The 27,580-nt window shown below is 42.7% G+C and overlaps 1 protein-coding gene across 1 annotated transcript in view; it reads left to right on the top strand.

Moving 5' to 3' along the window:
- LOC124594237 (luciferin 4-monooxygenase-like) overlaps positions 1–27,141 on the top strand; it is a 104,426-nt gene extending 77,285 nt beyond the window's left edge. Inside the window, exons 8-11 of the mRNA XM_047132602.1 lie at positions 1,810–1,909; positions 4,627–4,854; positions 13,649–13,814; positions 27,020–27,141. Of these exons, the coding sequence (XP_046988558.1) occupies positions 1,810–1,909; positions 4,627–4,854; positions 13,649–13,814; positions 27,020–27,141 (616 nt within the window). The remainder of the gene's footprint in view (positions 1–1,809; positions 1,910–4,626; positions 4,855–13,648; positions 13,815–27,019) is intronic.
- Positions 27,142–27,580: the final 439 nt, after the last annotated feature.

Raw genomic sequence — 27,580 nt, 5'->3', positions numbered from 1 at the left:
ATAATAGTAACTCGCAGTTCAAACGAACATAAAAATATAGAACTAATGCATAACAATGAACTCTTAGAAAGGGAGAGTACGTTCAACTACTTAGGGACGTGGTTATGCGAAAATTGTTCATCCGACATGGAAATCAGATGCAGAATAGAGGAGGTCCGCAATACATTTATGAAATTTAACAAATGTTTACAAGTACTGACTTTGATCTTAATCTCAGAGATATGTGTGCTCAGTACTTTCGAATGACATAGAAATATGGACGCTGAAAGTAAACACTATGAACAAGGTAGAAGCATTCAAGATGTGGTTATATTGAGGTTTCCTTAAAGTTCCATGGACAACAAGGAAAACAAGTGAAGAGATCTAAAGAATAGTAAAAAGAGACCAAGAACTGCTAACCACAATCAGACGCAAGAAACAGTTTACTTAGGTCATGTGATACAAATTATAATCGAGTGGAAGGCTGAAGGCAAACTGGTAGGAGGAGGCTGTCACTGCTCGGCAATGTCAGACAGTGGACAGGAACAAGAAATGCGGGGGACTTGATTCATACTGGAACAGTTAGAGAAGACTGAGCAGATGTGATCGGATACAGCATTAGTATACGAAGAAGAAGAAGAAGAAGAAGAAAACTTGTCCCGAAATTTTATTCTCTGATTATCTGAGGTTCTAATAAAATTTTTTACTTAGATTCTTCATCGTTTTGTTATGTGACACTCGGGCAAGTGTTCACGCAATTAAATACTATCTACTGTCGAAACTTTACAATTCTTTGTTACTAATTGTAATTAGTTTTAGATATAGATTTTCGGCCTATCTGAATATTGAAGACTGGTCGCCATTCATGTGGACGATAGCAATAATGATGTCTTCAGGTCTGCCACTTAATTTCGGCTAATGAAACGCTATTTAGAGGCTTTCCACGTAATCGTCTCCTTCCACCGTTTTGTACACAAATGTACCGCGATTCATCAATCCAGGCGGCATTTCTCCATGTTTTGATGGTCCTTCCTCTGTGCCCGGATCTATGGGAGTAGAGGAACACGCCCTGTGTAGTGACTTGTATTCCCCTAGAAAGGCGATAGTTCTGTAGTAGTGTGATTGCACACCGGCTGTTGTTGTCGAGATTTTAACTGGCAGCTGATTTAATTCATTGTGGACGTCTGCACGCTGCTACAGTCTGCGACAATTGACCGTGGCCTCAGACGTCAGCACATTTTTGCTTACGGCAGTTTACTCTGGCCGTGGCGGTTTTTCCGAATGGAGCCGCTTACCGTACATCTTTGATGCGGACGCACGTGGAAGTCCGGCGGGTGCACTTTTCTCGGAGGTGGAGAGTCCCGGGACTCGAACACACACCATCCAGCCTCGATGTCTGCACTGGACTGTCGTGGCGATGGCCTCTAGGAGGTCTCGCGACTCACAACCTCCTCTTTCCTCGGTAGTTTCGTCTCAGCAGAGGTATTAACCCTGAATAGCTCTCTGAAATAGTCACAAGGAAGTCTTCTGATTCACAGCTACGTTTTGTTTAGTGAATCACTTACAGAAATATGCTACGCCTATATAACTTCATAAATGACTCATTCAATATCTATCTTCAGTTTGATGTGTAAGTTGATATCAAGAGCCGTTACATACCAACAATTGTAAGGGCTGTAGGTCGTAGTCGATATTATTATATATGTGTGATAATCAACCAAAAAATATTATTTTATTTTTCGGTAAAGGTTATATTAAGATAAAGATTTTGAAAGTTATTAATCTTGTATTCTATAAGAGCTTATTGCGACGTCAGTGTTTTCTTTGCAGGTATGGCATGACAGAGGCTGTTGTCGTTATGGGTGCTCAACCCGGTAGTGTTAGTCCACCAGGTTCCTCAGGGAAGCTGTTCTTCAACGTGGAGGCCAAGGTAATTCTTATGCTTCTGTTCATTTGTTTTACTTTGTACTTCGTCTGGAGAAGTCTAGTGAAGCTGTTATACCCTACAGAATTATTTTTTGATAGCTTCTAGTATGTTACCAACTCCTCTATTTACCAAAATTTCATTGTGTCTCGGGAATCGTGAATTGATAGATTTAGATCTAATATGTGTAGTCAGAGAGAAAGTATGAAAATACTGGACAGAAATTACTGTTAAATATAATAGTCAGAAGTATAGTTGATGTGTACACTCCTTCTGTAGCTATATTGCAGACTTTGCCATTTCTGTTTTCTATTATTTCACATTCTGAAAATCAGTTAGTGGAATGAGAAGAAATTGTTGAACTAATAACAAAATTTTACGATTTTTGAGGTGAAAAACTGATTCCAATGTTGCTTTTGCATTCTGCCTGGGTCTTTAACAGATACATTTAACAGGCTGATAGAGTTGCGCGTATCACAGTTTGTTCTGTTCATCACGAGAGAGTCATACTTGTGTCGGTCAGATCGTGGCCGACATATCACGAGACGGCGTGGCGAAAGGTCGCAGAAGACCGTGACTCTCGAGACACGTGCCTGCCTAACTCCTATAAATGTGCTCCGGAGAGCTATTACAGATCACAACAGCATTTCGAAAATATTGAAAGGAGGCTGAATGCTCGTCAGTATGGAAAGAATGGTAAACCCAGTTGTCATAAGTTTTAAAACGAGGTATCAAATGGCAATTGCAGCAGAATAATGGAAGACCGTCACGACGAATGAACAGATTCTTGCTTGGTCTCCCCTTCCATCTGGGTTTTAACCCGTAGAGAACATCTGCCAAGTGGTGGTAAGACGTGTACTCGTTTACCAGCCTCCAGACAGAAATCTTAATGAACTTCTACAGGATGTGTTTCTGGCATGCCAAGAAATTGTTGACAATCTTCGGAGGCTGTTTGATTTCGTGGTACAAAGAATGTGGGAGTGTATTTGTACCTGTTGGCGCTCACATCCCATAGTGATGATGATGGACATCAATTCCGAGTGGAAGGTGTATTTAGGCGTTAATACCCTATATATGATGAACATCTGCACGAAGTTCGAAAAAAGTCGGAATGCTGCTTTGTGGTGCAATAATTTCAATTTTCCTGAGTGTGGCTGAGGAACAAACGGAAATTATCTCAAAAGTAAAACTTACAGAGTTTTGTAAGACTATTGTACTATGTATTGTATTCCTTTTTCACAGCTGGCCGGGGTGGCCGAGCGGTTCTAGGCGCTACAGTTTGGAGCCGCGCGACCGCTACGGTCGCAGGTTCGTATCCTGCCTCGGGCATGGATGTGTGTGATGTCCTTAGGTTAGTTAGGTTTAAGTAGTTCTAAGTTCTGGGGGACTGATGACCTTAGAAGTTAAGTCCCATAGTGCTCAGAGCCATTTGAACCATCCTTTTTCACAGTTTCAACATTTTGTTGATTTGATACCAGCAACCATTTTTAGTGTTTCATGAAGCGCTTACTAACAAATCTGTCACGACTGCATTACATTTGTTCGGCGATTAGTTTCGAACCAAGTGGTTCATTATGAAGCCTCACTTACTGAAGTTGAACTTAAAGTTGCGTATCTCAATAAGGAACATCAAAACGGTAATTCGTGATCTAGCAAAGTAATCGCATAGGACTGTCAGTATCAACATGTAACTACATAGCAAAGCAGAATCAAACTGACCTGCTAAGTGGACACATGTTGACTGTGACAATCATTTGCGATTACTTTGTAGATGAGTGTACTGCAATTTTGATGTTTGTTGTTAACGTAAGGTGCCTCATTAGTTTATGCTTGAGAGTGAATCAGTTGGTTAGAAACTAGTCGCCAAGCACATGAACTGCAACTGTGACCGATGAAACGCTTGATGAAATATTTTCTTTTTACTTCTTGTATTGCACTTTTATTATTTTGTGTTACCTAAGTTCTGCACATGCAGAATAGATAACTATGTAACTGCATCTCGAGTGATAAGGAAAAAGCAACAAATAATATCCGTATTATGGAGAGTACTATCTTATGGTCCTGTTGGAGGTATGCGTTCGCCTTCCTCTGAACTTAGAACTGACTTAACGAGACAGTAGTAGGTTCGGACCTGCAGTTCAACATCGACTCAGAAACATGGTACAAGTCGGCATTTTTCACGCATACAACTTATTACCAGACGTGAAGAAGCGATAAGGAAGGAATATTAAGGTTTTATGGTCCGTCGACGATGATGTGGTTAGAGGCGGAGCACAAACTCATATTAGGGGATTTACGGAGAGGAAAACAGAAAGCATAGGAAGCCATATAGGGAAACCTATGACGTAGATTTAAACCGTTATTCTCCCAATGAATACGAGTCCAGTTTGTTAACCACAGCGTAACATTGCTTGGCAAGAATCGGTAAGTGACAGCAAGTAAGTCCCACGACCAAATGGAAATACTGAAGCCCACATGTTTGGATTTGACGCCTGACGCGTACACTGACCTGTCGAGCTACTTATTTGACTAGGAACAACCAAAAACGAAAAATGTTAGCATTTTTTCATAAATAGGAGACCAGTGTATTTTCGTGAGTGACTCGATCACACGTGTTTCTATGAAAGTAACCGACGTTAATAACACTCTGAGTTTTCCATGAAATTAGATCCCCTGACTAACGGTGGCTCGCACTTGAAAGACGCATGCTGCTATTTCTCCAGGTGGTGGACCTGGAGACGCAGGAGCCGGTGGGTCCCGAGCAGGAGGGCGAGCTGTGGGTGAAGTCCCCCGCGGCGGCGCTGGGCTACTGGAACAACCCGGAGGCGACGGCGGCGGCCTGGGACAAAGAAGGCTGGTTCCACACGGGGGACGTCGTGCGCTACGACCGCGACGGCTACTTCTACGTCGTGGACCGCGTCAAGCAGCTCATCAAGTTCAGGGGACACCACGTGAGTACCGACGCACTCCTCACATGTTACGCCATAGCAATCTTCCTAACAGCGCATCAGACCAGGAGTCAAATGCCGATCCAAGCATTCACATGTAGGATTTGCTGGATTTCCACGCGATTCCGAAGATCATTCATTTTGTCATTCAACTTCTCCTGGCGTATTTCTTGCTCGAACGGTTCACGGATGTACTGCCGGTCCATAGCGTCCAACGGGCACAATATTTCGGCGATCAGACATGTCGCCATCATCAGGTGCGCTGACGAACTGAGCTCCTGAGGGCGGGCGGCCGTCTTAAATCCCCTTTCCCCCCGAGGCGTTCTCTCCGCGGTCCGCACCCGCGACCGCGTGTCGGCGGTCGTTGAGAGGCTAGCTTCGGCGTCTGTGGAGGCGTCGGTGTAACTGCCTCGTCCGCCCTCGAGCATCACTCATTTTGTTTCAGAAACTAATCAGGGCTGTTTGCTGAAGGTTTTGATCTAGCGAAGCAACGGTCTGCAGAAGTACGTTACAGAGTAATTAATACACTCCACCTTTGTAACCGTAATGGACAGAGAATACTTACACAGGATACGTTTGTAACAAATACGCTTCAATCGACTCATGTTTCTCCATGCCGACCACACAGTGAAATATTCCCTTACCTTCTTGCCCTCAGATTTTATCTGTATACTGCTCAGTGCTTCTTTGCCCGTCGGGTCTGTTGCACTGTATGTAGAGATAGACGCGTAGACGATACAATATGAGGTACAACAGGTTGCAATAACAGCTGCGCAATGCGAACCTTATTCGTGCGACACTTGTATTTACACTAGAATGATTCGATACGCGATGCGATAAGATACGCGATGCGACTCGCCATACGACAACGAACAAGAAAGCACGAATCACGTTTATGTTTCAATTGTAATCATGACCCCTTCTGAAAAGGACGTTATTGTGACTTATTATTACTTAAATGGCAAGAAACTGAAGAAGAATAGCAAATAGTGGATGCACCCGTACAGTGCTATAAATATGAAATATGGTTCAGCTGTGGTTTATCAAGAGGTCTCTCAACACGAAAAATTCCACAAATTCTACAGAATACTTTGAGTCAATTTCAACTTTTGTTTCAATTAATATCAACTACTCTGACTAAGCAGAACGTAACTTCTGACTTGCTAAGTCTCCTGGTGAGGCGCTACTAATCATAATAAGATGGCGAAAGTGTGTGAATGGCTTTAAAATGTCACCATGGAAAGTCTATTTCATGGTTACAAATTAAATAACCTAGGATAGTGTTTCTAGAACTGTTCAGTTTAGCAAAGTATTGTAAAATTCAGCTAAGGAGTACTCAGAAGAAACACGGCTGGATCTGAAGTGAGTTTGGACACCATAGATGGTGTAGGAGAGGATGGTGTACTCTGTCCTGGGGTAGGCAACGTATTTGAAGAAATGGAAGAAGCCCTTCTCGGCTTCCTCCTGCTACTCTTTCTGAAGTGACAGGAATTTAGCTGCCAGATCTCAATTATGCCTTCCACAAAGTTTCCTGAAGTAAGGGAACATAGGCTGAAAAACATGCACTCAGCATCATAGGCTGATGACGCCTGGTGTCTTTTAATTTTAGTGTGTTTCCATTTCCATTTCCAGCTCCAGCTTGTATCGGTAGCATATGGAAAGGAGAGACACGAGGCTGCTCCGCACTCCGCTTAACAGCCCATAGCTTGCAGCAGTAGCATCGCGTGGGGCGAGTAGGTGCTATTCGGTTCATAGCCAACTTTCAATATATCTCACGAATTTTCTCGAGAATGGAAAGAGGTATCGCTCTTCTTCTGCCGTTGCAAACAGTTTCGCTGTGTTAGTCATATCCCGTATGCAGCAATGTGTGCCTTAAAATGAACCAAACGGAAACTGGCCAGTGACTACATTCACCACTGCAGGCTCTTCAAAATATGCCTCGTGATTTATTTATTTGCAAAGTATCACAGTAATTATGGGCAATAACAAAAAGGAAATCAGTTCCTTATCAAACTGAGATATTAGACTATAAAGTGCGGAGAAATCGTTTTCACCGAATAGTTTCCACAAAATTGAATGAGAAAAACTGCATAGCGGAGAACACGCGCGAATCCCATAACAAAGGTTTCTAAGTTTTTCTGCGAAAAGGGAAAGTTTTACTGAGAAACTAATTACATAGACGGATGTAGCTTTGCTTCATTTACGTAAAACAGTTTTTTGGGACACACAGGATGACTTGAAATGTCCCTAGCTGTGTATCGCAGGACACAAGTAGCGTGGAGCGACGAACACTGCGCCGGCCTTACGACGTAGATACGTGTCGGTGTCGTATCGCTGTCGTCGCAGTGTGGACCAGTTAAAGCGCTTCAGTTACGTTTCTCTGCGCTCCGGCGGTGCACGTTGCTTATGCGTCACTGCGTCGCACCGCGAGTTGCATAGCGTATAGTATCGCATATCGTTATCGCCTCAGTATGAACCGCGCCTAATACAGAAAGAATAGGTTTACTTATGAGGGTTAGCGCAAATGGAGCTCGCGTTTCGGAGGCAATAGAATCCGTCCCTGATGTGGCTTCATCTCACCGTAGATTGCTGTACCTACCTAGATGCCTTCTAGAATCAAGACAGTTCTGTATTTGCATGGAAGAAGGAAGGAAGGAAGAAATGTTAGGGTTCAATGTTCTGTCAACGTTGGGATCATCAGAGACAGAAGACAAACACTGCTCGGAGAAAGATGGGGAAGCGAGTCGGCTGCGTCCATTCAAAGGAATCATCCTGGTATTCTCCTTGCATTATTTAGGAAAACCGTGGAAAACTAATATCTTGATGATTATGCAGGGATTTGAGCGGCCGTATTTCCGAATACGAGTTGAATATATTACCACCGTGTCACCTGGCTGCTTACTAGCCGTGTTACACAAATTTGTACAGATGCGCAAATATTCCCAACTAAAATAACTGGAGTAAAGCACCAAAAGAATTAATCTGTATCGAGCCATTGGAGGGATATCTTACAGCAACAAATTCAACAAAGAATTGGATTTACACAAATGCCTATATGATTGCTTCAGGAAGAGAACTTCCAATTCAGTCCATCATCCTTGTCCAGACTTAGGCTTTGCCTTGATTCTGACCACCTGGATGTCGACAGTGCTTATTTTTCGGGTAACACTGGGAGCACAATGCCTGAAGGTAACGAAGGCACCTCAAATGACGCGTAGAAAACGTTGATCTACACTAAGACCAAATACCAAACATTAAATTAAAGCATCTATTTCTGAACCAGTAAAACCAGTCATCTTTGATTAAGTACTTCCTCCTCGAGACTAATTAAATGGGAGTTCTGTGAACATTTCAGTGGAGGAGGTGGTATGTAACAATGTACAGTGGTTGGACAAGGTATAGGAACACCACACACCACATTATCATGCCTAGTACGGTGTAGGTAATCTGTTGCTACATGAAACGGCTTCCAGTCTTCTCGGAGTGGATAAATACAGGTCGTATATGGTTTTCGAGGGTATCTTATACCACTCTTCCTGCAAAATAGTAATAAGTTCAGGTAACGAAGATGGAGGCGGATAATGATCTCGTACCTTTCTCTCCAATGTACACTGTAAGGTCTCAATAATATTGACACCCACTGACTGTGGTGGCCAGGGAAGAAGTGACAATATGGCTCTGAGCACTATGCGACTTAACTTCTGAGGTCATCAGTCGCCTAGAACTTAGAAGTAATTAAACTTAACTAACCTAAGGACATCACACACATCCATGCCCGAGGCAGGATTCGAACCTGCCACCGTAGCGGTCGCGCGGTTCCAGACTGAAGCGCCTTTAACCGCACGGCCACACCAGCCGGCCGAAGCGACAATACATCTTCGTTTTCACATAGTAAGTCCTGGACGATGTGAGCTACGTGAACAGTAGCCCTGTCGTCTTGGAACTCAGCATCACCATTGGGGAACAAACATTGTACCATGGGATGGACCTGATCAGCCAAAACGATCACTTAATCCCTGGAAGTAATGCGACCTTGCAGAATAACCTTGAAGCTCATGGGAGGCCACAGTACGGCTACCCAAATCGTCACGAAACTCCCGCCCTGATTCACTGTTGGGACGTAAATTCGGCCAGGAATTGGAAACAGTGTGAAACAAGACTCATTCGACGAAATTGCTTCATAATACAGGTTTTGTGGCTTCGGCACCACTTTGTCCTTTTATGAATGTTTGCATCACTGATGAGGGGTTTTGGAATTCCAGCTCGCACTGCAGTTTCCTGCTTATGGAGCTTCCTTTGTGTAGTTCTGGATGATGATGATGATGATGATGTTTGGTTTGTGGGGCGCTCAACTGCGCGGTCATCAATTTTTTTCACACTTCAATTTTTACATAGTCCAATCTAGCCACTGTCACGAATGATGGCTAGGACAACACAAACACCCAGTCCCCTGTCAGAGAAAAATCCCAAACCCGGCGGGGAATCGAACCCGGGACCTTGTGATACAGCGACAGCAACCCTGTCCACTAGTCCACGAGCTGCGGACGTGGAGTTCTGGAGTGACAGGGTTCACGAGTGCGACATTCAGTTCTGCAGTGACTTTTGCAGCTTTCGTCATTTTATTTTTCGTCGAAGTCCTCTTCAATGAGCGTCTGACAGAGATCATACACCACACTTTCGAAACTTCCTGGCAGATTAAAACTGTGTGCCGGGCCGAGACTCGAACTCGGGACCTTTGCCTTTCGCGGACAAGTGCTCTGCCCGTCCTCACAGCTTCAGTTCTGCCGAGTTCGAGTCTCGGTCCGGCACACAGTTTTAATCTGCCAGGAAGTTTCATATCAGCGCAAAATCCGCTGCAGAGTGAAAATCTCATTCTAGGAACACACTTTCGTTTGCTTTATGATTTAGCGGATGATGGCTTTTCCTGTGTGCGGTATAAATTTTGGACGCGGTGCCTCTTGAAATACCAAATACTCCGGCCCCCTTGGTTACAAAATCACCGCCATACGAGAACCAACAATTTTCTCACATATGCATTCACCGAACTCCGCCATAATGCACTCAAAACTACACAGAACACTATTCTGACCACGACTCCGACTTGAAACTCATTGAGGACACTGCACAGGTGCCGTTCGTAGTTTCATACAACAGCGCAACCTGCAGATTTGCCTAGCATCTGCATTTATGTTGAAGTATCCGTTTCTCCATATTTTTATCAAACCACTACAGGCCTACGTCGTAGTGAATGCAACAGAAGCGTTCTTGCTGCATACAATGAGTCATGACCTCAGAGAATGCTTCGCACTCTGATAGCCAATATAAGACAAGAAGAGTCTGGCGCAGTTGTTAGGTCAGGTACCGCTGCTGCAGTGACACGTTATCAAGATTTAAGTGAGAGGTGCTACAGTTGTCGCACGAGCGGTGGGACACAGCATCTCCGAGGTAGCGATGAAGTGGGGATTTTCCCATATGACCATTTCACGAGTGTACCGTGAATATCAGGAATCGGTAAAAGATCAAATCTCCGACATCGTGGAGATCGGAAAAAGATCCTGCAAGAACGGGACCAACGATGACTGAAGAGCACCGTTCAAAGTGACAGAAGTGCAACCCTTCCACAAATTTGCTGCAGATTTAAATGCTGGATCATCAAAAAGTGTCGGCGGGTGAACTATTGAACGAAACCATCGATATGGGGTTTCGGAGCCAAAGGCCCACTCGTGTAGCCTTGATGACTGCACGACACAAAGCTTTACGCTTCGCCTGGGCCCGTCAACACTGACATTGGACTGTTGATGACTGGAAACATGTTGTCTGATCGAACGAGTCTCGTTTCAAATTGTATTCTCACAAAACTAGTTATACCACTTGTGAAATCTCAAAAGCCTTGGCGATTTGGAGAACTTCCACTAGGGAGAGATGTGTATCGCGTAATGCGTGTGAACGAACATCTTGGTCTCGTGCAAAATGTATCACAATGACTCTAACGATTCAGTTTGGTTTTGGTTTTGTTTTGATTTAAAGCTCAAAAAACAACTGGGGTCATACACGCCCAAGTCAAAGCTATAGAACAGGAACACAGAGAGAAGTTAAACGACTATACGTCAATCCAAATGGACAGAATCGGAGACAGCTAAAAACAGGCACGTGGAAAAAGGGCTAAAAAAACATACAGAAATGGAGGTCCAAAACTAAAAATTAAATGGCCTTTGCCATATTGCTTCGTCGGATAAAAAGTAAAATGCGGTTACAGCTCGCGAGTCATTCGCTAAAACGGCTGATAAATCAGAAGGTAAACCCAAATTGGAACGTTAATTGTTAAAAAAAGGAAGTGGCGGACAGTTAAAATTTGGGCGCAATGTGTACAAAGTGGTGGGGTAGCGCCACTTGGAAAATGCCGATAGCTAAAAAAGGCAGTGCCCAGTACGCAGCCGAGTTAAAATAATCTCCTCCCGGCAGGAGGGCCGAGAGGAGGTTGTTCAAGGTGCCGGAAGAGGCTTCATAAGCCGAAGCTTATTCCCGCGAAGGGAGGGCCATTGGCGATGCCAAAGGAACGCCACCTCCTGACAGATGGAAACGCAGACATTATCGGAGGGAATATAGGTACTCGCGGGCTGAGTTACGAGGACGGCAGCCTTGGCAGCAGCGTCAGCCGATTCAGTGAAATTACATTTACGGCTGAGTAAAATCATGAGGTGGTAGAATACTAATGCTGTCCAATGTGAACTGGATGCCACAGTCGACCTTTCCACGATTTGGTTCTGTACTGTTGTCTGTTGCAGCTATGGTTCCAGAAACTCATAAAAGGCTTCTACGCTTTCCGAATGCAAGATCACTTGGTGTGGCTCATGTGATACTGTGCTAGTACACTGCAAAGGTTGAAATAGCGATACAGACGTCCGGCAGCTGAACTCCTCCGTCACCAGGGACCTCACGCTATGCAGCTCGCAGTGTGTCCGCTGGGCGTCGGACCTGTCTCGCAGATGGATAACGTATTAGCGACATCGATGTCTCGCAGGGTTACTAAAATTTACAGGCATGTTTTGTTTTATGCCAACATCCTGGAGATGCACACCATCTTATGAGGTGTATGCCATGGACGATGGGGAAATAAAAATTTTAAGTGCTTGATTAAGAAACTGGTATTTTCTAAACAAATCGTTCGCTATTGCAACGAGTCGCAATGTTCAGCGTCGAGAATGGACAAGATAAATGTTGTAACCTAAAGCGATAAACAAACAATTACCATTGCAAACATTACTTGACATCCCATATTAATACAGCTAACATCGTCCGTAAGAACATAAAGGAAGTAGAAAGAATTGACAACTGAAGTTCCAGTAGTTCAGGTGACAGTCAGTGACAGTCGATAATAACGAGAACAAGTCCAGATTGTTCCACCCGACATTTGACACGGTAGCACAGATATCCAGTGAATCTGTTTCAGAGTCTGTCACCTGTAGCTCAGAACTGCTGACAAAGTTTTATGGCAGAACAGCAGGACGAGAAGAGGAATTCGGCAGAATCCGGTGTAACAGGGCCATGTCGTCAGACACAATGCGTAGATGTGCTTGAGGAGGCTGTCCGAAGAGAAACTGACATTTGCTTGTTCAGTGACCGGTTATATCGTGCTCTTGGTAGTTCCCCAGACGTCCGACTTGCGTAGTCGCCGGTCCCCGGATGTAGTTAGCGATTAACTTACGCTGTCCATGATCTATGTCAGCGATTCGTCTTCGTCCATCGACAGCAAATAACAAATTTAAAAGAACAATTAATAAAATGTTCCGGGTTATTATGCCGTGGACTATTGGATTTCACATTGAAACCCACAACGGAAGCGAGGCACCATAAAAATGTTGGCTGACAGAGTAAGGAAAATGTGCGAACTAGAGCTACTTGCCGCAGAATTACATCTCACCAATACTTTGCTCAAGAATGCTTATCCTTTCGCTGACATGAAAACAGCGTTAAGACCACCGCTTAGAAATCATAGTGATACTCAAGCGCCGGTGACATCGAAAGTTTCCCTGCCCTCCAGTAAGGATTTTACTGACCGCATAGCAAAAACCTTGAAATAGCAGAACATCACCGTAATGTACAAACCCACCTGGAAGACACAAAATCACCTAAAATCGGCCAAGGATGCCCGCCAACCGCTGGAAGAAGCAGGAATTTATAGGATTCCATTTGGTTAAGAGGAGGCATGCGCCGGTACTAAAAAAAAAAAAAAAAAAAAAAAGAGAGGTAGAGAAAAGAAAAAAAGCTGCCATAAAACGTCTAGAAGAGCACAAGGACAATTACAGAAGAGAAGAGATTGACTGAACAAACTTTTCACACACTCGTTTTGATAGGATTAAAGTACTGCCAGCCACTAGCGGGTACCATGAAAGGTTATACGGAGGGTGATAGAAATTGTGGAACACTCCAGGAATTTCAGTCGGAAGGAAGAGGGCCTGAAATTCAATGATTCCTGGATTCCGGTGCTGAAGCAGATATACCAGTCTTCGACTATGGTGTGATAGCAACAGAGAACGACGACAATCGACAACGGCCAATCACGTTGCGGAATTTTGCTGTGGTCGTGTGGAGCCAGGGTATGAATCGGACATTCAAAGAAGCTATGATCCCCCTTAAAAAATATCCTCTGCACGTGGGGACGAAACGTTATGTTTTAAGGTGAATCCATTCGAACACGGCATAACAGCCCGGAACATTTTATTAATTGTGGCACTTCTGGCCGTGAAAGTTTACATTTTAGAAATTTAGAATCACATAATGTGTTGCACGTGAACAGGTGCTGTCGCCGCAGCTGGAGAACCTGCTGATGTCGCACGCCAGCGTGCAGCTGGCCGCCGTGGTGGGGAAGCCGCACCCCACCGACCAGGAGCACCCCACCGCCTTCGTCGTGCTGCGGCCCGGAGCCTCCGCCACCGCTGAGGAGCTGCAACGGCTGGTAGACGGTAAGCCAGACTAGGGTGTTTCAAGGAGACAGTCGTGCTGCGAGAGCAGTACAACGAAGGGTAGCTAATAGCTGTTGTATGATGGATGACCAGGACATTGTTGACGGAGGACAATAATGTGAAGCGAAAATAACGAAGTCAGTTTTACAAATGCACCATTGATACATGTGCCTCAGTTAGTCTAGGGAAACCACCGGAAATCCACATGTGGAAGGCTGGACGGAATGTGAACACGGCTCCTACCCAAGTGCGCCTCCTTACTGGGCGAAGGCGGCACAGGCGTGGGATGAGCAGCGAGGAGGCGCTCGCTAAGAAGGAAGGCGGCCTACTCTCTTGTAAGGCACCTATCCAGCTATATTTCTTTGAGAAGCAACTGTAGTGAGAAAGGTTCAGGATCGCTTTCGCTGAACTAGGCTGGAAACTTTAGAGCAAAGGAGACCCAGGAGAGACAAGAAAGGCCACTGTGCATCAAAGGGAAGGGAAAGATAGAACTGTAGTTAATAAAATCCGTAGGAGATAGCATAGAGTCAAAGAGAGAGTTGTGTGTAAGGACCACTTAGATTGCACATTCGCGCACAACACAGTATTAGGTCACTGTGCAACTGTGAATCGGCTGGTTTCGTTCCAAGGAATCGTACGTAAAGTTGTACATACACATGGAGCGCACTGGAAAATACATAAGCCATTAACTTTTAAGAGAGGCAACCATATGGCCTTTTTAATAAGAGCTACATCATTCAGTCAGGCATGTCATATTAAATTGGTCATAACTAGATTGTTCACAGATAATGATAACATATAGCTGGTACCCTATACTTGGTTGAAACGTCTCTCTCCCTATAACTTTAGGTGAACAAACATCGATAACCAAGAAAGTCACCGACCGAGGTGGCGCAGTGGTTAGCACACTGCACTCGCATTCGGGAGGACGACGGTTCAATCCCGTCTCCGGCCATCCTGATTTAGGTTTTCCGTGATTTCCCTAAATCGCTTCAGGCAAATGCCGGGATGGTTCCTTTGAAAGGGCACGGCCGATTTCCTTCCCCATCGTTCCCTCACCCGAGCTTGCGCTCCGTCTCTAATGACCTCGTTGTCGACGGGACGTTAAACACTAATCTCTTCCTCCTCCTCCAAGAATGTCTTCCGTGGTATAAAGCACACACACACACACACACACACACACACACACACACTGGACATAGCTGTATATCAGGCTGTGATCGATGGCGGCATAGGTTCCCTCCACATGTCGAACAAGTCGTCGATTTCACGCTGGATATTCATGAATAGCTTCCCCCCAAGAATCATGGACCTTGCCGTTGGTGGGGAGGCTTGCTTGCCTCAGCGATACAGATAGCCGTACCATAGGTGAGCAAGTACCCGTGGTCTAGGGGAAGCGTCTTTGATTCATAATCAAAACGTCTTCGGTCCTGGGTTCGTTCCTCGCCAGTGCCTAAATTTTGATAAATATTCAGCATTGGCGGCCGAAGACTTCCGGCATAAGAAGTCAGCCTCATTCTGCCAACGGCCTTCTCAAAGAGGGCGGAGGAGCGGATAGAGGTTCAGGGCACTCTCTTGTCCTAGGGGTGGGAAATTGCCCCTAAAGGCGGAAGAATCAGCAATGATCAACGACATGAGGATGCAGAAGGCAATGGAAACCACTGCATTAAAGACACGTAACGTGTATGCACAGGTCATGTGGCCTGTAATTGAAGAAGTGTCACGATGATCTCTCCATTGGCAAAAGATTCCGGAATAGTTCCCCATTCGGATCTCCGGGAGGGGACTGCCAAGGGGGAGGTTACCATGAGAAAAAGATTGAATAATCAACGAAAGGATAACGTTCTACGAGTCGGGGCGTGGAATGTCAGAAGCTTGAAGGTGGTAGTGAAACTAGAAAACCTGAAAAGGGAAATGCAAAGGCTCAATCTAGATACAGTAGGGGTCAGTGAAGTGAAGTGGAAGGAAGACAAGGATTTCTGGTCAGATGAATATCGGGTAATATCAACAGCAGCAGAAAATGGTATAAAAGGTGTAGGATTCGTTATGAATAGGAAGGTAGGGCAGAGGGTGTGTTACTGTGAACAGTTCAGTGACGGGTTGTTCTAATCAGAATCGACAGCAGACCAACACCGACAACGACTGTTCAGGTATACATGCCGACGTCGCAAGCTGAAGATGAACAGATAGAGAAAGTGTATGCGGATATTGAAAGGGTAATGCAGTATGTAAAGGGGGACGAAAATCTAATAGTCATGGGCGACTGGAATGCAGTTGTAGGGGAAGGAGTAGAAGAAAAGGTTACAGGAGAATATGGGCTTGGGACAAGGAATGAAAGAGGACAAAGACTAATTGAGTTCTGTAACAAGTTTCAGCTAGTAATAGCGAATACCCTGTTCAAGAATCACAAGGGGAGGAGGTATACTTGGAAAAGGCCGGGAGATACGGGAAGATTTCAATTAGATTACATCATGGTCAGACAGAGATTCCGAAATCAGATACTGGATTGTAAGGCGTACCCAGGAGCAGATATAGACTCAGATCACAATATAGTAGTGATGAAGAGTAGGCTGAAGTTCAAGACATTAGTCAGGAAGAATCAATACGCAGAGAAGTGGGATACGGAAATACTAAGGAATGACTAGATACGTTTGAAGTTCTCTAACGCTATAGATACGGCAATAAGGAATAGCGCAGTAGGGAGTACAGTTGAAGAGAAATGGACATCTCTAAAAAGGGCCATCACAGAAGTTGGGAAGGAAAACATAGGTACAAACAAGGCAGCTGCGAAGAAACTATGGATAACAGAAGAAATACTTCAGTTGATTGATGAAAGGAGGAAGTACAAATATGTTCCGGGAAAATCAGGAATACAGAAATACAAGTCGCTGAGGAATGAAATAAATAGGAAGTGCAGGGAAGCTAAGACGAAATGGCTGCAGGAAAAATGTGAAGACATCGAAAAAGATATGATTGTCGGAAGGACAGACTCAGCATACAGGAAAGTCAAAACAACCTTTGGTGACATTGAAATCAACGGTGGTAACATTAAGAGTGCAACGGGAATTCCACTGTTAAATGCAGAGGAGAGAGCAGATAGGTGGAAAGAATACATTGAAAGCCTCTATGAGGGTGAAGATTTGTTCGATGTGATAGAAGAAGAAACAGGAGTCGATTTAGAAGAGATAGGGGATCCAGTATTAGAATCGGAATTTAAAAGAGCTTTGGAGGACTTACGGTCAAATAAGGCAGAAGGGATAGATAACATTCCATCAGAATTTCTAAAATCATTGGGGGAAGTGGCAACAAAACGACTATTCACGTTGGTGTGCAGAATATATGAGTCTAGCGATATACCATCTGACTTTCGGAAAAGCATCATCCACACAATTCCGAAGACTGCAAGAGCTGACATGTGCGAGAATTATCGCACAATCAGCTTAACAGCTCATGCATCGAAGCTGCTTACAAGAATAATATACAGAAGAATGGAAAAGAAAATTGAGAATGCGCCAGGTGACGATCAGTTTGGCTTTAGGAAAAGTAAAGGGATGAGAGAGGCAATTCTGACGTTACGGCTAATAATGGAAGCAAGGCTAAAGAAAAATGAAGACACTTTCATAGGATTTGTCGACCTGGAAAAAGCGTTCTACAATATAAAATGGTGCAAGCTGGTCGAGATTTTGAAAAAAGTAGGGGTAAGCTATAGGGAGAGACGGGTCATATACTATATGTAGAACAACCAAGAGGAAATAATAAGAGTGGACGATCAAGAACGAAGTGCTCGTATTAAGAAGGGTGTAAGACAAGGCTGTAGGCTTTCGCCCCTACTCTTCAATCTGTACATCGAGGAAGCAATGATGGAAATAAAAGAAAGGTTCAGGAGAGGAATAACAATACAAGGTGAAAGGATATCAATGATACGATTCGCTGATGACATTGCTATCCTGAGTGAAAGTGAAGAAGAATTAAATGATCTGCTGAACGGAGTGAACAGTCTAATGAGTACACAGTATGGTTTGAAAGTAAATAGGAGAAAGACGAAGGTAATGAGAAGTAGTAGAAATGAGAACAACGAGGAACTTAACATCAGGATTGATGGTCACGACGTCAATGAAGTTAAGGAATTCTGCTACCTAGGCAGTAAAATAACCAATGAAGGAGGACATCAAAAGCAGACTCGCTATGGCGAAAAAGGCATTTCTGGCCAAGAGAAGTCTACTAATATCAAATATCGGCCTTAATTTGAGGAAGAAATTTCTGAGGATGTACGTTTGGAGTACAGCATTGTATGGCAGTGAAACATGGACTGTGGGAAAACCGGAACAGAAGAGAATCGAAGCATTTGAGATGTGGTGCTATAGGCGCATGTTGGAAATTAGGTGGACTGATAAGGTAAAGAATGAGGAGGTTCTACGCGGAATCGGAGAGGAAAGGAATACGTGGAAAACACTGGTAAGGAGAAGAGACAGGATGATAGGACATCTACTAAGACATGAGGGAATGACTTCCATGGTACTAGAGGGAGCTGTAGAGGGCAAAATCTGTAGAGGACGACAGAGATTGGAATATGTCAAGCAAATAATTGAGGACGTAGGTTGCAAGTGCTACTCTGAGATGAAGAGGTTTGCACAGGAAAGGAATTCGTGGCGGGCCGCATCAAACCAGTCAGTAGACTGATGACCAAAAAAAAAAAAAAAAAGGTGCAACCACAACGGAGGGGTATCTGCTGAGAGGTCACACAAACGTGTGGTTCATGAAGAGGGGCAGCAGTCTTTTCAGTAGTTGCAGGGGCAACAGTCTGGACGATTGACTGATCTGGCCTTGTAACACTAACCAAAACGGCCTTGCTGTGCTGGTACTGCGAACGGCTGAAAGCAAGGGGATACTACAGCCGTAATTTTTCCCGAGGGCATGCAGCTTTACTGTATGATTAAATGATGATGGCGTCCTCTTGGGTAAAATATTCCGGAGGTAAAATAGTCCCCCGTTCGGATCTCCGGGCCGGGACTACACAGGAGGACGTCGTTATCAGGAGAAAGAAAACTGGCATCCTACGGATCGGAACGTGGAATGTCAGATCCCTTAATCGGGCAGGTAGGTTAGAAAATTTAAAAATGGAAATGGATAGGTTAAAGTTAGATATAGTGGGAATTAGTGATGTTTGGTGGCTGGAGAAACAAGACTTCTGATCACGTGAATACAGGGCTACAAATACAAAATCAAATGGGGGTAATGCTGGAGTCGGTTTAATAATGAGTAAAAAAATAGGAGTGCGAGTAAGCTACTACAAACAGCATAGCGAACGCATTATTGTGGCCAAGATAGACACGAAGCCCATGCCTACTACAGTAGTACAACTTTATATGCCAAATAGCTCTGCAGATGACGAAGAAATTGAAGAAATGTATGATGAAATAAAAGAAATTATTCAGATAGCGAAGGGAGACGAAAATTTAATAGTCATGAGTCAGAGCACAACTTAATCATAGCTAACACTTGGTTCAAGAATCATATAAGAAGGTTGTATACATGGAAGAAGCCTGGAGATACTAGAAGGTATCAGATAGATTATATAATGGTAAGACAGAGATGTAGGAACCAGGTTTTAAATTGTAAGACATTTCCAGGGACAGATGTGGACTCTGATCACAATCTATTGGTTATGAACTGTAGATTAAAACTGAAGAAACTGCAAAAAGGTGGGAATTTAAGGGGATGGGCCCTGGATCAACTGAAAGAACCAGAGGTTGTACAGAGTTTCAGGGAGAGCATAAGGGAACAATTGACAGGAATGGGGGAAAGAAATACAGAAGAAGAAGAATGGGTAGCTTTGAGAGATGAAGTAGTGAAGGCAGCAGAGGGCCTAGTAGGTAAAAAGGCGAGGGCTCGCAGAAATACTTGGGTAACAGAAGAAATACTGAATTTAATTGATGAAAGGAGAAAATATAAAAGTGCAGTAAATGAAGCGGGCAAAAAGGAATACAAACGTCTCAAAAACGAAATCGACAGGAAGTGTAAAATGGCTAAGCAGGGATGGCTAGAGGACAAATGTAAGGATGTAGAGGGTTATCTCACTAGGGGTAAGATAAATACTGCCTACAGGAAAATTAAAGAGACCTTTGGAGAAAAGAGAACCACTTCCATGAATATCAAGAGCTCAGATGGAAACCCAGTTCTAAGCAAAGAAGGGAAAGCAGAAAGGTGGAAGGAATATATAGAGGGTCTATACAAGGGCAATGTACTTGAGGACAGTATTATGGAAATGGAAGAGGATGTAGATGAAGATGAAATGGGAGATACGATATTGCGTGAATAGTTTGACAGAGCACTGAAAGACCTGAGTCGAAACAAGGTCCCGGGAGTAGACAACATTCCATTAGAACTGCTGACGGCCTTGGGAGAGCCGTTCCTGACAAAACTCCACCATCTGGTGAGCAAGATGTATGAGACAGGCGAAATACCCTCAGACTTCAAGAAGAATATAATAGTTCCGATCCCAAAAAAACAGGTGCTGACAGATGTGAAAATTACCGAACAATCAGTTTAATAAGTCACGGATGCAAAATACTAACGCGATTTCTCTACAGACGAATGGAAAAACTGCTAGAAGCTGACCTCGGGGAAGATCAGTTTGGATTCCGCGGAAATACTGGAACACGTGAGGCAATACTGACCGTACGACTTATCTTAGAAGCTAGATTAAGGAAAGGCAAACCTACGTTTCTAGCTTTTGACAATGCTGACTGGAATACTCTCTTTCAAATTCTGAAGGTGGCAGGGGTAAAATACAGGGAGCGAAAGGCTATTTACAACTTGTGCAGAAACCAGATGGCAGTTACAAGAGTTGAGAGGCATGAAAGGGAAGCAGTGGTTGGGAAGGGAGTGAGATAGGGTTGTAGCCTATCCCCGGTGTTATTCAATCTGTATATTGAGCGAGCAGTGAAGGAAAGAAAAGAATAATTTGGTGTTGGAATTTAAATCCATGGAGAAGAATTAAAAACTTTGAGGTTTGCCGATGACATTGTAATTCTATGGGAGACAGCAAAGGACCTGGAAGAGCAGTTGAACGGAATGGACAGTGTCATGAAAGGAGGGTATAAGATGAGCATCAACAAAAGCAAAACGAGGATAATGGAATGTAGTCGAATTAAGTCGGGTGATGCTGAGGGAATTAGATTAGGAAATGAGACACTTAAAGTAGTAAAGGAGGTTTGCTATTTGGGAAGCAAAATAACTGATGATGGTCGAAGTAGAGAGGATATAAAATGTAGACTGGCAATGGCAAGGAAAGCATTTCTGAAGAAGAAAAATTTGTTAACATCGAGTATTGATTTTAGTGTCAGGAAGTCGTTTCTGAAAGTATTTGTATGGAGGGTAGCCATGTATGGAAGTGAAACATGGACGATAACTAGTTTGGACAAGAAGAGAATAGAAGCTTTCGAAATGTGGTGCTACAGAAGAATGCTGAAGATTAGATGGGTAGATCATATAACTAATGAGGAGGTATTGAATGGGATTGGGGAAAAGAGAAGTTTGTGGCACAACTTAACTAGAAGAAGGGATCGGTTGGTAGGACATGTCCTGAGGCATCAAGGGATCACCAATTTAGTATTGGAGGGCAGCGTGGAGGGTAAAATTCGTAGAGGGAGACCAAGAGATGAATACGCTAAACAGATTCAGAAGGATGTAGGTTGCAGTAGGTACTGGGAGATGAAGAAGCTTGTACAGGATAGAGTAGCATGGAGAGCTGCATCAAACCAGTCTCAGGACTGAAGACCACAACAACAACAATTCATGAACATTGTTACAAACTCGACATACGCTACGCTTTCATTTTTTTAAAGGACATTCTTTTCAGAATTAAATTAAAAATAGTTTCCATTCTTTGATTCCGTTCGAGTCTGTAGGGAGATTTCCTTTGATTACCAGGCAAATGGAAAAACTGGAAACCGCCTCCCAAATGTAGTCAGTTGGGTCCCCCTCGGTCTGGGTTTTAGCTGAAAAGTCTCTGAGTCTACACTAATCATTGCTTTAATATGCTTGGTCTACCTAGAGAATGAAATGAATAGTGATATACGTCAGGAACATTACACTTTCTCTCTCAAATATTTTTTATTAAGCTTGAGACGGTGGACAACAATCTTTCAGAAATAGAGTACAGGGAGATAGAGTACAGGGAGATAGAGTCTCACTGAGGGTTTTTTGGAGATTTCCCTTGGTCATAAGGCAAATGCTGGAAATAATATTATTCCAAAAATTACTTTCTATCTCCTCTCACCCAATAGGGAAAAAAATAAAAAATAAATTAAAACGTTAATTATCAGTCACACACATACACATAGCTAGCGTACATATAGAGGTAAACTTTTTAAATTTTTGTTTCGAGCAATAGAGAACGTTGTCCTTACTACCTCCAGTTCGAGAAGTTACTTTTCCTTACCAGGTGAATTCCAGATTTGGAAATGAATCCGTCCATATTAAAAGGGCCTCTGCAGAGCTAAGGGACTTCAAAGACAAGTGAAAAAATAAGTTTAATTCCCTTACATTTTCTTATAAATTAAAAAACTTATGCAGTATTATGGTCGGCAATGTGCTTAATATTATTACGTAACATAACTTCATATAAAACGTTAGCATAATGTGGGTGATGAAATAAGGCCGATGGTCTGACGTCTTTCCCGCATGGTATATTTTGATGCAATTTGTTAATTCCTGCCTATATTTCCACCAGAAGACGCAGAAAAAACACTGAGTTCGAGAAGTGGCCACCCACGTACATTTGACCATTAGTAAGAAATGAATTACAGAGCCGCGTGTTTTTACATTTTTTGGGTTAAATAGAGACTATGTCATATAACATTAGCAGTAACTCCACCCAGTTATTTTCGTGATATTCAAATTTTCTAGTTACCGAACTTGTCAACTGCAATTTTGTGGAAAAACACCACTACCAAAGCGCAAAGTTTATTGTAAAATTGTTTATACTCTCCAGGCCTGTAGCTAAGCGGTTTTGCTACATCACTCAATATGGCAGATTTTACTGGGACACATTCTACTAGATATGTTAAACTGGTGGGTAGACTGGGAGCATTTCCTCCTGCTCCAGCTGCTCGGAAATTATGTTTGATCATACCATCTTTGGGAACAGTTCAAGTAAGTAACTTGGCGATGGCATATGGATGGAAAGCTTATAGAGGGTGTCCGGGAAGTATGGATGAGTATTAAAAGCTTATAGAGGGTGTCCGGGAAGTAGGGATGAGTATTAAAGTGCTATAGAACATTAAAAATTAATTGAAAATGTAATGTTTTTTGCGGACACATTGAGTAATTTCTCCCATTTATGTATGAAAAATAATATCCTCCATAGGACCACCCAAGGCCGCGCGGCAACGAGCAATGCGTTCATTGACGTTCTCGATGACATTTTCATAAACATCGGGTGGGATGCCGATAATAGCCCTTTTAATTTCATCCTTCAATTGGTTTATTGTGTGTGGTTGGTTCACGTACAGTTTTGATTTCACAAATCCCCAGAAAAAAAGGCAAAATGCGTAAGATCGCAGGTCATTCCTGGTTGCCACGCAGAGGGAGAATTTTTTGAGAAAACTTTTCATTCAATAGAGAAATCGTTTCATGGGACGTGAAACAAGTTCTACCATCGTGTTGAAACCGAAAATAATTTTCATCAATAAGAGGGAAAAAACCAATCAGTAACATGTTTTGGTAACGGTCGCCGTTCTCAGTGACGGCAGCTTCCTTACCGTTTTCAAAAGTATACGTGCCGATCCCCCCTCCTGCCCAGAAACAACACGACGCAATCTTGCGTGGATGCATCTCATCTTCCACAGTCACATACGGATTTTCACTGCCCCAAATTCTGCAGTTCTTCTTATTGGCGTACCCACTGAGGTGGAAGTGAGCCTCATCTCAGAAAATTATTCTTTTTGTGAAGTTCTCTGCTCGTCGATTCAAGGCCCACTGAGTAAATCGATGTCTCTTTCCATGATCTGCTCTTGTGTAAGCTGAATCTTGTACGAATGCATTTTTAGATTTTTGAAAGGATTTCACGCAGTGAACTTGGTGATAAATTCAGTTGTTGACTTCGTTGGCGAACAGATTTTCTGGAGCTTACGATCACATTGTTGCACTCGACAATAATGTTTTCTTGTGTTCGAACAGAAAGCAAGCAGGCATCCTGTTTTTTTAACGTTTGAAGCATAACGTGTGGTCTCAGGCTTCCGGGTCAACTTCCGAACCGATTCAGTTGGAGCAGCTTTACGTCAAGTGCGTCACATGCAATTCATTAACGGTTGCCGTGGGGCTTTCACTGTTTTTGTAAAAACTTTGTATTACTTGGATACGTTGCTCCGTTGTCACTTGCTCCATTGCGAAAATAAACGCCAAATAACGATGCTCACTACTCAAAGGTATCAGGCTACTAATGGTAAGGATCGCAGATAACAAACATGAAAGAATCACGGCTGTCAACCGTTATGTGACAAAATGGCGCAAAATTCAAATTCGTCCTTACTTATGGGACACCTGCTAGCTGCTAACGTTAAATTTTATTTTTCCGATCTCAAGAAACGCTTCTCTTAGCAGTTCCTTCTGAAAGAAAAGTCTTTTTTGGAACATTATCCAGAAAATTTTAAAATTAAAAGCATCTGATGTCTGCACTTCGTTGGTTTTTGTCTGCAGTTTACAATAATCTCTGATATCTGATGAATACTATTGATTTGGTAACGATTCTGTACCTGTGTTTTATAAGACCAAGGACCCGGTCGCAGGAAAGGAAACAGCGTCCCCGACTACACAATAACGTCGTTATTCATACACGAGTCGCCCTTCACTCTTGCACGGTCTTTCACAGTTGTCTTCCTGCGAGATGCAATTTATACTATTTTTGGACGTTATATCACTTTCTACCACTGGTAAGCAATAGTTTGTCACTTAACAACACACCACAAACCGAAAAAATACACATCCACATTCTCGTTGCCTAAGAGATACGAAACAAGCGAGATAATTGTCTTCAGTGTTGTCACCGGTAAACACATAAAAGACAAACTGAGAGCCTTTCTTCGTGCCGTTATGAAATGCGTGTATCGATATCTTCGCTTTGTAAACATGAGACCGAAGGTTCTTTCGTCAAAACATTTTGGTGCCAGGAATTATAATTTTGGCAATAACTCATTTTCTCCAATACTATGTCTGGACCAATTCAAAGTGGCTCCAAACATTCGTATGCTGGAATCCTTTTATTCCACTTCAGGCTTGTTGGTGTATGTCTGAAAAGAACTGCGAGTTTAGAAATGACATGACTTGCCCATTTGTGTAGCAAACAAGACTGAAGATAAATATGAAAACCTTGATTATCACTCTGTACATGGCTATGGCGATGTTTGAGTTCAAATAGCTTTACACGCAGAAATACTGTAAATATCATTTTATTAATAACTTGAAAGCAAAGTATTAATGGGCCACAATAATATGTATTTAATAGTTCGTTATCAACTGGCTTTCGGCTTCTTAAACCATCGTCAGATAACTTAATACTACTAAAGAGATAGTCCACACAACTTCATAGAGGATCCATAGCTGTACAAAGTTTGCTCTACAAAGATGTGTGACATTTTATGACTATAGCGATACAAAATACGAGCATAATGTAATACCTAAAGAGACACTGAACAAATAAATCTAACATTATAGTATATTCAAATATTAAAATTATGTGAAAGCATAAGGCAAAAGTATTTTAAAATAGAGTAATAGATAACTAACAGAATAACAGAGTAAATAAATTTCTTCAATAATGGAAGTCACAGTGGAATTTACAGCGGAGTTTGGAGGAGACTCTACCAACATTTTAGCTCCACCTTTGACATCTTTAAGCAATAGCATTAATTTAAGATATACAGCAAAGTAACCTCAACACACACAGTAATACCAGCCATTTCCCAGCATCTCGTTACATACAGACATGCTGCCTCCCACACCGTGGTGCACCGCTTAATACCTATACCACAAACAAACCAGATTTTGAAAATGAATTGAAAATAATTAAAGAAATAGCATACATCAATGGTTATAACCTACTCTAAGTGACAACATACTCAGCAAAAAGGTTAGACCGAGGATAACAGCACTCTTTTATCCCCCTAAGACAGCACAAAACTACACTGATAACAGATGAGCACCCATGCTGTATGTGGGTGAAACTTGACAGGTTCTTGCCAGGAAACTAAAATCCAGGAAATATACTCCAGCTTTTTACGCTAGGAATACTATCGCTCGCCCTCCGTTCAACAATGAAGATAAGATTTCTCCTTTAGAAAACAGTGGAATTTATAGAATTTCCTGTTATCCGTATGTCAAAATATGCCTCGGTCAATCAGGCAGGGCTATAACTACTAGACTGACTTAACATGAAAGGAGTTGGAGACCGAAAAAGAAAGATTCCACCTTATCTGAACATCCTCTGAATGATTGTCATTCATATGACGTGAAATGTGGTGTTCTCTGTATAGGAACTAAAGGCAGAAAACTAACATAACTCGAAATTCTGGCTGTTAATAAACATCAATCAAAGAATCTTGACCTGGTTCTCAGTGAACAAACACAATTACATTACTCACCCTTGATAAAGTAGCAGCCAGTTATTATTTATCTTACCATTACATTATAAGCTTGTTATAGCGGTAATTCCGTAGTCTTCTTTGTCCTCCTCCCTTTATTCGGTGTGTTCGTCACATTCACCAATTTATCAATATGACATAGTAGCCAGTGCTATTATTCACCTGAAGAACACCTTTGCCTTATTAATTCAGATAGTTTTAATACCTGAATATGCTGTAATATAAAATTCATTTGTTAAGAGTCTCTTCAGGAAATACATTATGCCTGTATTCTGTATGGATATAGTCATAAAATATCATGTATCTTTCAACGTTTGCTGAATTCTCGCTGAAGTTGCGTGGACTACCTGTTTACTATAACGCAATCTGACGATGGCCTAAAGAGCTGAAAGCCGGTTCATAACGAACAATTAAATAAATATTATTGTGGAACATTAATACTTTATATTCAAGTTGTTAATATGTCTGTGTTCCTACAAGAACCCACTGGATGTTCTATAAATATAATTTTAAGTTGTGTATTCAGGTTCTGGTGCCTTGGCAATTGTGAACTTGTTTCTGCAGATAAGGTGGCGGACCACAAGAAGCTGCGAGGCGGGGTAAGGATCGTGGGGGAGCTGCCGCACACGGCCAGCGGCAAGGTGGCCAAGAGGGTCCTCAGGAGGTGGGCGGCGGGCGGCCAGTAGGAGCACAGGCCACATGTGCGCTCGTTCAACCCTCAAAGGGCTCTCTAATGTCGAAGAAGCATCAACGAAACCAAAGCTCACTCTTAAAATTAAATACTCCATTTCTCTTCTTCGTAGTTTCAGTTTTCGTGTTGAACTACTTTGATTCATTATATTTTTAATTCTTTACAGATTTTTTACTTTATTTTGTGTAGTATAGTTCGCTCAGCTAATAGCATGTACATTCCTTACAAACTTCAATTATGATACAGTTTTATTTTTATCCTTTCAGTTCTGTTAAATTGACTAAGAAACACGAATCCTCTGCACTTACAGTCAGTGACGTTTCCTCTCAGTTTCCTGTGTTAGCACGCTCAAAGGAGTTATACATGCCCAAAAAGCATGCAGACTTAAAAAAAACTACAAAACAAATGGAGTTAGTGTTTTTATGAACGAGGCT

This window comes from Schistocerca americana, chromosome 2 (assembly GCF_021461395.2).
Source record: "Schistocerca americana isolate TAMUIC-IGC-003095 chromosome 2, iqSchAmer2.1, whole genome shotgun sequence".
Classification (NCBI taxonomy): domain Eukaryota; kingdom Metazoa; phylum Arthropoda; class Insecta; order Orthoptera; family Acrididae; genus Schistocerca; species Schistocerca americana.
Note: the sequence above shows the minus strand (reverse complement) of the source record. Positions and strands in the feature narration are given on the sequence as shown.